This window comes from Eurypyga helias, unplaced genomic scaffold (genome assembly GCF_000690775.1).
Source record: "Eurypyga helias isolate BGI_N326 unplaced genomic scaffold, ASM69077v1 scaffold12280, whole genome shotgun sequence".
In the NCBI taxonomy this organism is placed as follows: domain Eukaryota; kingdom Metazoa; phylum Chordata; class Aves; order Eurypygiformes; family Eurypygidae; genus Eurypyga; species Eurypyga helias.
The window spans coordinates 136096-145444 of NW_010227691.1; the positions used below are offsets into that span (position 1 = coordinate 136096).

Consider the following 9349-nt stretch of genomic DNA (forward strand, 5'->3'; position numbering starts at 1 on the left):
ATTTCTGGTGTAATAAAGCACATGATATACAGTGTATATCTATAATTTGTGGCATTTTATAGCAGTTCATATCTATTAAGGAAGTGGTATTTCCCTTTCTGAAGGAAAACATTCTGGAAAGAGTAGATTTTGTGAGTATTGCCACATAAGAACTTACAAAAAAGGAAAAAAAATGTACTTGTACATACGTAACAGATAATACCCACAGCAGATGGAAATTCGTTAAGCATTATCACATACAATGATCCCCAAAACAGAAATGTTACATATGGGATAAAATATTCAGGTGTATTTTTGATTAAGCCTTGATTTTGGATGTTGAAAAATAAGTAATTATATATTATTAATTAAAGATTGTTTCCAGAATCCAACTGAGAGTGTTATTGCTATATGGGTAGGAGCAGTAAGAATTTTGAGAGTAAAGGATAAAAAGCTGTGATGTGACATAAATGCTATTGGCTTACAATAAACTTTTGTTTGACCTTACTAAAATTCAATTCAGCAGAATCAAATATAAAGGTGTTTGAAGTCTGAGAAACTCCTGAGCTGAGGTCTCCTGTTGAGGATAGAAGCTGTACCACCTCCCACAGCCCCAGAATGCCACTGCCATTGGTCGGGGTCTAATACCACTGGTGCTGTGTTCTGAGTGACTCCATCCCATTTGAGAGCCTGGAAGCTAAAGGTAAGTTTTGATACTTCTCTCTTAGAACAGTTAATTGTATCTTTAATGTTGAAAATATTTTTATACCATTTGTTTTATTTTATCATGCATAATACTGATTCAAAGGCTGCAGATTGAGGACACTGTTTATTTTTCCCTGGATATGTCTTAGTTCCTTCCTGTGAGAGGAGTACATAATCTTCATCAAAATATTTGATCTTACAGCTACTGCAGATGCCAATATCATTACAGTGTGTTCCAATATATTACACATAAGGAAGTACAGAAACAGGCAAATTCTGCAAGCCAGTGCAGATACTACAGTCCTAGCCTTTTTTTTTTTTTCTCACAGAAATTATTATTATAATATTTCTCACAGAAATTATTATATTTTCTGGGGGTTTATATATATATATACAGAATGAAATACTTATCAACCCTACAGCCTATAAAAACCTTTTATTTCTAGGCAATGTGAAATGAAATTTATTTTGAATAATGACTAATTTTTTATTTAGGAATTATTTATTCAGAGGAAAAATTACATTAGATACATTAGTATTACATTTTGGGTTAATAGATAACATCATTTACAGCTGAATGATTTGGGATAAATGACATAAAAAAAAAAAAAAAAAACCAAAAAACAAAACACCAAACACCAACACACACCCACCCCCCAAAAAAAAGAAAAAAAAATAAAACAAGACCAAAAGCAGTCCTGTGAAAAATAGGCAGCAGAAAATATCAAGGCACAAAAAACCCAAGCCCTCCATTATACTTCAGTTTATTTCAGAGGTTCATTGCATTACTTTATTTTATTATTTTATTTTATTTTATGTAACGAATCAGAATATCTTTAGTAATATTGGAAGCTAATACTGAAAGGTGCAATTCAACTAAGTCTTCTCAAAGACAAGCCCAAATGACTCCAGGTTCTCCCAGCAGCAGCTGAAAAGTTTTTTTGAGTAAAGCAAATGAGGGAAAAATGAACACCTTGTGTTGCTGACCATCCCCAGAGGAATTTCATATCCTCATGGCTAAACCAGCTTCATAAAGACCTCTTTTCATGAAGCTAAAATTCAGCTTGTTGCTCAGCAGACACATTTCCAGAAATCTCATGCATTTCTTATACTTAATGTATTTTAAGTAACTATAGTTTAAAAATGAAATATTTAAGTGTGTGTATTATGGCATCACATCAGGTGTGCAATTTATGCACTTATGCACTGCTCATTATCACCATCTGTGCTTTTGCTGAAATTAGTGGAAGATGTATCTAAATCAAGGTGTAGGTAAAGAATGCTGAATAGAGCCTTGTGTCAGGTATCTTATATGATAATTGTGAATATATCACTTACGAGGAACAGAGAATGCATAAACACTAATATTCACTCCTAAAATGATTCTTTTTACTATTTCACTAAAATATTGAACTTAATGGACAATAATTAGATTTTAAAATTCTCTTCTCCAAGGAGAACAGGTGACTCTACTATGCTATCATTTCTAACTACTTTAAAACCGGTATTGATTGAATAATGAAGGAATGCAGAATACTGTTACTTGCAGGGCTATGTAGGACTTAGACTACTTTTTATTTTGCTCTCCAGACCTTTGAAGAAGTGAGGGTCCAACTATGCCACACCATTCAACCAATTAAAATTATATTCTGGCAAAACATCTACTGGGTCAAAAATGGGCTTTTTATGCTCATCCAAGGACACCAAAGAAGAGGTCTTAAAGTTCTCTAATTTGTTTTTCTTTTTAATGGTGGAGGAGAAAGCAAAACTACATTGTGATACATTTCAAAAGATTATTCTTTGTGACAGACACAATATTAGTTGTGATAGACAACGAGCTTTTGGCTAGTTTCTCGAAAGTTCTTTCCTAATGGTGCAGTGGAAATAGGTGAAGTTAGATGAAAGGTGGAAAAGATGAGTATATATCTTCCTTTTGCCTTTTCAGGTATTTTCGTATTGAGGCCAATTTATTTTTTTACTGATAAAACTCAGTAGGTCGTCTTTCCTTAATTATCTAAATGATAGTATGACCAAAGCAGCCTGCAGAAATTCTCAGATCCAGGGAGTTTTCATGAAGCAAACTAGAATAAACCATCATGGATAAATATGTTATCCATGAGAAATATTGTTGTACACATATAAGTACTGTATTTGTGAGGTTAAATTTTCATAGATTCCTTGCAAAGACCAGATTACCTACATTTTATCCACTTTTCTCTTTCTTTTTCAGAAAAGAAAACACAATGCAGACCTTTGTAAATATTTTTCTGGGATTTTTTATCTTTGAGTCTATTGGAGCTGCACCTATCACTGACACCATAATTTATGACTCTGAGTTCTATGACATACCGCTTGGAGAGCTGCCTCACCCATTTGTCTATGATGAAAATGAGCAGTCTGATCAATTAGAGGTAATCAGAACTTCATTTATTTTATCTTTCCAAAGTGCACAAATTCACTGGCTACTGATGGATTTTTGTTGACCATGAAAACATCTTTCAGAAAAAACTACTCGTGTGGTTGCTTTTGCCTTTGGTTGATCAACAGTTTTCTGTGCTAATAACAAAGCATAGTTCATTCACATTTTCCTTAATCTACCCATGGCCAAAATATTTCCTGATTTTTATTTTCGTGGTGATCTTTGAGAGCAGGTGAAAGCTACCATGCTTCCCTCAGGTCTCCTTGCATTGTCACAAATTTTGTTGGAGATTGTCCTTGTGATTTATTTGTCTGGATGCATCTAGATAGAGCATCTAGCATTCCCCATTAAACGCTGTTGTAAAATGCTCTTCCCTGAGGTTATTTCTTATAGCAGTAGATATGTTCAATATATTGATATTGAATATAGATATCAATATCTATATATGTTTTAGGCTATAAATGATAGAGGTTTCTATTTCTGTTAAGAAGGGGGGAATATGAAAGTAAAAGAGAAAATGGAAAGCAATTTAATTGAAAAACAAGAAAGTAAGAAAGACTACCAAATAAAACACGTTAAAATTCTGCTACAGTACAATATTAAGACATGTTGCCTGTACAAGCAATTGACTCCATTTCTTGATTTAAATGCCTCCTTCCCCTCCTACATTCCTGTATTTCTCTATATCACTAAAAGGCTACATTAATTTTAGTCTCACTCTGGTGCTTAGATATGAGTACAGCTTACCTCTGGATGATATACATACACTGTATGGTTCAGGGTTGAGTGTAATAGAAGTTGAGTGAAAAATATAACATTTAAATAATAATATGTGGGGGTTTTGCTATTACACATAATATTTTTGGTACTCCACATAACAGGACATAATTCATGAAAATATGGTCCATTGAGTGATTCATGATTTCAAAAAAAAAACAAAGTGAGATCAAAATTGGATAGCAGTCTCCAAATCAAAAGACAGAGACAATTTATTAAATATATCCCAAAACTGGAGAACTGAACAGAGTAAAATCATCTCACTATTTCCACTGAGATCTGAACCTAACAGTTTGGAGGAAATAAATTTTCTCATCTAAGAAGGACTGAGAAGAACTTTTCTCTAAAGAAATTAATTTGTCTTTGGCCTGCTTTGTTGTGCCATGCAGAATCAAAGCTCTTTACATACCTATGTGCTTGAGCTTTCTCCCCTGATAAAGTCACCTCCACTTTACTCACTGGATACTTGTGCTCCCCCTGTTTTGTACTGATTAATAAGTCTCAGTTCCTGTCTTTCTTTGCTCTTAAAGATACAGCAAGTCCTATCACAGATTGCTTTTTCTGGGGAAGTATGGAATAGGCAGAGTCCAAAAAGTCTTTTTATTTTGTCTTGTAAACTTCTTTTCCAGTGCACTATTGCCTCCTATTACTGAGCTCTTCAGACAGCCTTCTTAAAATTCATCAAGTGAAGGTTATCCATCATAGCAGTTGGAAGGAATGTTGCTTTGCATATGGATGGACCTCCCTGTGAGAGTCTTTTTTCCCTGGATGTTTAGCCAAAAGTTTTTTTGCTTACATTCCTCTTACCATGTACCACCCAAAAGAAACCAAAGCATTCACAAATCCCCTAAACCCAGGAGAGCTCCAGTAGTCAGTGCTGTAGAAATCAGGCAGCTTTTACTGACATGCATGTCAGTCTTGCAAGTTATCTTTTAGACACTGGATATTACTGATGTCACTCAAGATTTAAACAGAATAGATTGATTTCTTGACCATGGTTACAACTTTGTCCCAACAATCCTGTTATCGTAAAGGCATGAACTACACTAGTGGCTCTATGTGTAAACCCCAGTTTTTATGCAAGGTCACAGTTCAGCTTTTATTATGCATAGCTTAAAAGATGAGCAATACCACAGAGACCCAGACAAACAGCAGGCCTTCATTAGAACTAGCCTGTGTGCAGTAACTCTATAGGGCCTGACTTAAGGCCTGTATTTCAGAATTTTAAAGAATCCTGAAGCATGTCTTTAGCCTTCTGAAATAGTGGAGAAAAAAAAATAGCATTTATTGTTGTTGCTGTCATCAATTTAAAATTTTAAAATTCATTTATGAGCAAATATAAATCACTCTGTTTAACAAGTTTTTAGACCCATTGTAGAAATGGAAATTTTTCCAAGGCTGCACATCCAACTGATTTTCAGCAAGTTCAGGAGACTGGTTCTAGGACTTCAGATGTGTTTGTGGTGTTGTTCCTGTTGATTTCAATGGAAATTTGTTACCGCTGCATCTTAAGGTGTTAAACTAAAGTGCTTCTGGCAGTATGTCCTTTCCAGGATGTTATCCATTGAGTATTGTAATCACTCATTCAATGTGTAACCAGCCAAAATGAGGAAAGTCCTAGAGGTAATTAGGGAGGGATTCTTCTCACTCATGTTATCTGGCTAAAATTAGGTTTCGTAACCTAAGATAACCTTCCAAAACAAGTATGAATCATTCTCTTTGGATATCTGTTGTTTTGGGTTTTCCTTGGCTGGCTTCCAGGTGCCCATGAAGCTGCCTTTTCAGTACCCCTGTTCAGAGGGACAGGGGCAGAAATTAAGATTTAGAACTTGTGAGTTGACATAAAGGTAGTTTAATGAAGAAAAGCAAAGTTTGCATGCAGAGGAAAAGCAAAGAAAAGAAGATTTATTCTCTAATTCTCAACAGGTGATGTCCAAACACCTTCTGGGAAGTAGGGCCTCAGCACATGTAGTTGTTGCTTCCAAAGCCTTGATAACAAAGCTCATCTCCCTCTCCACACACAGCCCACGCACCTCCCTCCCCCCCTCGTTTCTCTTAGCTTTTATTTCTGAGCATGATGCCTTATGATATGGGATATCCATTTCAACAGTTTGGGTCAGTTGTCCTATATCCTCTCCCAGCCTCCTGCCCACTTCCAGCCTAGCAGTCTTGGGGTGGGGAGGGCGTTTGGAGAGACATCCTTGATATTGTGGGAGCATTACTCAGTGTTGAAAAAACACTGTTTTAGCTACACAGTACAGTACTATGAGGGCTGCTATGGGTAAAGTTAATTCCATCCCAGCCAAACCCAATACGACTATCTTCATCAAATAACTTTAGATGGACTATAGGCACTTGTCTCAGGCTTGGCATCAAAATTTTAGCCTTTTGAAGTTAATCAAGAGTGACTGAGTCCAAGTTCATGTCTTCTTTTCTACTTCTTATACTCAAAGTATTTTTCCTTGTGAAGTATGTATGCCAGAAATCAAGTGTATGTGTGTATATACACACATATTTCATTGGCATTCAAAAATTTTTCTGGCACATTTTATTTAGCTATTTTTCCACTTTCCAATCTATTTTTTTCACAAATTTTAGAGTAACTTCATGGTTTGCAAAAATAACAATAGAAATCAGAGGCTATGTAGCTAAGATCAGCAGAGATTGCCTGCTCACATCAGCAGAGGCATTTCAATTCTTGCTTTCTTTTCATTGTATTCAATACATGTAGATGGAACACATTTAATAATGCAAAGATTTTGCATGGGCAAAATACTTGTCACTGTGAATTACTTGTGAGAACTGTATTGAATCCTTGATCAAAGCTATGCATTGTCATGTATTAGGCAGGTCAAATTTGGGCTATAAAATCAGTGGTTTCCAAGTTCCCAGGTTAGTGAGATGGAAGACTTTAGCTAAAGACTTAGATGAAAATTTGCATCCAAAGGGGAATTGTTACCGAAAAAAACTTAAATAATGTATCACTCAGAAATAAACTGAGACTTGAGAGAGAATGGTATCAACTCTTTCACAGATAATGGTAAAAAAAGGCAATGTAAAAGAAGAAATGTATTACCAAGGAAGAAATTTCAAGGTTGTAAATGAGAAAGAGACTGCAAATGAATGTAACCGTAAGGTAGTGGATTTATCTCCTGGAAGTGGTAGTTGTAACAGTATAAACATGAGCTGCTGTATCACCCCTTTTATTCATGGGAAGTTTCATTATAATTTTCAATAAATATTTATATCATGATAGATCCAGAGGCCCAGTCAAGTGTTCATTGTCCTAACTGCTCTGCAAACACATACAAAGACAGACTTCCTTCTTTAAAATGGACACAGTCAAGCCAGACTGTCAAAGGCATTCTTGTGTAAGCTTCAGAAGGCTCAGAGATTTTCCTTCTTTGAAACTAAAACTTTGTTTGGATAGTGTGTGAGAAAAACAAATTGTGGAGATAGGTTCCTTCATATATCAGCTACTAATGTATAATAAAATCCTATCACAAACTTTTGATTACAGGGACCATTAAACATAACCAGTCCATTTTCCTTCAGGTAGGAAAAGCTAAGTTAGAAAAAAGAGGAGTGAAAATATAGGGGTATCAAAACTACATTTTCATGGATAAAATAGTGAGGCAGAGAAGCAAGGATCTATCCTAGCACTAAATAAGCAGCAGAACAAGGCAGCTGAATACAGGTTGGTCTGGGCCTGTGTACATAGAAGAGGTGAGCTGGAAAGTACAATTCTCAAACTAATCAGAAAAAGGCACTGTGAAAGCCCAATATTTGATCCCGCAACAGCTTGTTGAATTTGAATCAAAATTATAATATGATATTCAGGTGCCTGCATAAAGTGCAGAACTTGAGTATACACATACATTAAATTATATATATATGTGTGCGCACACACAAAGTATGTCTGCTGTTACATGACACACATGAAGATGGATATTATTTCTGCAAGAACTCCTCCTTCTGCAGAGTTGAGAAAGGTTGTTTCTCTCTTTGTGGCAGGAATATGATTAAATAAGACTTCACGGTGGATATGCAATGTCTTTTCAGAACATGCCATATACACTTTTTAAAAACCTATTTGTACAAGTAATATAGAAGTCAGATACTACATAGTTGATAAGAGAATTAAATTTACCATTTGGAGATTTATCCCCAAATAGGAAATTTTCTACTTTTTCAGAATGGCTTTGACTACAACTCTTACACTGACTTGGTTGTTCATAAATAATTCATATGCTTTTGTGCAGATGTCTTCACAAAACGTGACAGTTTCTGTGGAATAAAAAGTAGTCATGACATACCTGCGTGATGTTTCAACTATTTTCTCATGCAGGGAAAGAAAAAAAAAAATATTCACAAGATGTAAAGGAAGGATTTGAAATAGTATGTTGGTCCCTAATTTCTAAGTAGAGTCATCCAGGAGGAGCTTGTCTCACCCGCTCAACTACCTGAAAGTTATAAAACCCAAATGTACTGGCTCAGACAGTATTAAGCATATTTAAAACTAACACTGGGTGTGCCATTAATTACCACTACTTTAGCTGAACAAAGCAATTACATCCTACTTCTTGCCTCACACTGGGTAAAATTCACAATTAGTTGATCTGGTCTGAAAACACCTAAATTAATTCAGCTAGGGCTCATTGCTTAAGAGTTAGGAGTATCATAATATTTGAAAGTCCTGTGAGAGAGGTGACAGCTGAAACCTCACAATGAGATAACATAGAGCTTTTACAGTAAATGCTTCCTGCCTTAATTTCCCTGGTCACTTACACTTTTTTTTGCAGCAAGACCTCCAGTTTTGTGTCTTCTTCCAGAAAGAACTAATGCATATCATCCCTATTGACATGGAGCATCTAAGAAGGATACAGATATTTTCCAAAATTACCCCAAATTTCTAAATTGGCTATATATTTTTCTGAACACTGTTAAGCTAAATAATATGTGCATTTATATGCCATTTAAAAATAATTTAAGATAACAATCATTTTAGAGCAAATCAAAACAGGATCCATAGCGTGGTTTGGTACACAGCTCAGAGGCAGGAGTGTTGTGGTTCTATTCTAAGTCTGCTCTGAGCCATTTCTCTTTGTTCATGTTTAGTGCTGGTCTAATGTATGGGACACTAATAATCCTTTGAAAAGGTCCCAGGTCTCAGTTCTTTTCATATTAGGCTAGATAATCATGTTTCTTTTGGCTTATTTTCCATCTCCTACCATGAGTTTTGCCTCTGGCTTTATTTCAGGGTCTCACCCATACTTGCCTCTGGCCCCTGTTTGGCTGTTAGGATGTCTTCTAAGGGGTGTCAGCCTCCTTCAGCTAGCAACTTATACCTTAGATTTCTTGCTTCTTGGAAGAATGAAGAAACAGCATGTTTAGTTTTACCTGAACTGAAATGGAGTAAAACAGCTGTGCAAATTTAGCATATGGGTTCTTTGAGTTGGGTGCAGGAAT

The 9349-nt window shown here is 35.6% G+C and overlaps 1 protein-coding gene across 1 annotated transcript in view; it reads left to right on the forward strand.

Moving 5' to 3' along the window:
- Positions 1–633: 633 nt before the first annotated feature.
- EPYC (epiphycan) overlaps positions 634–9349 on the forward strand; it is a 23845-nt gene continuing 15129 nt past the window's right edge. Inside the window, exons 1-3 of the mRNA XM_010157190.1 lie at positions 634–682; positions 2747–2749; positions 2915–3095. Of these exons, the coding sequence (XP_010155492.1) occupies positions 2928–3095 (168 nt within the window). The 5' untranslated portion in view covers positions 634–682; positions 2747–2749; positions 2915–2927. The remainder of the gene's footprint in view (positions 683–2746; positions 2750–2914; positions 3096–9349) is intronic.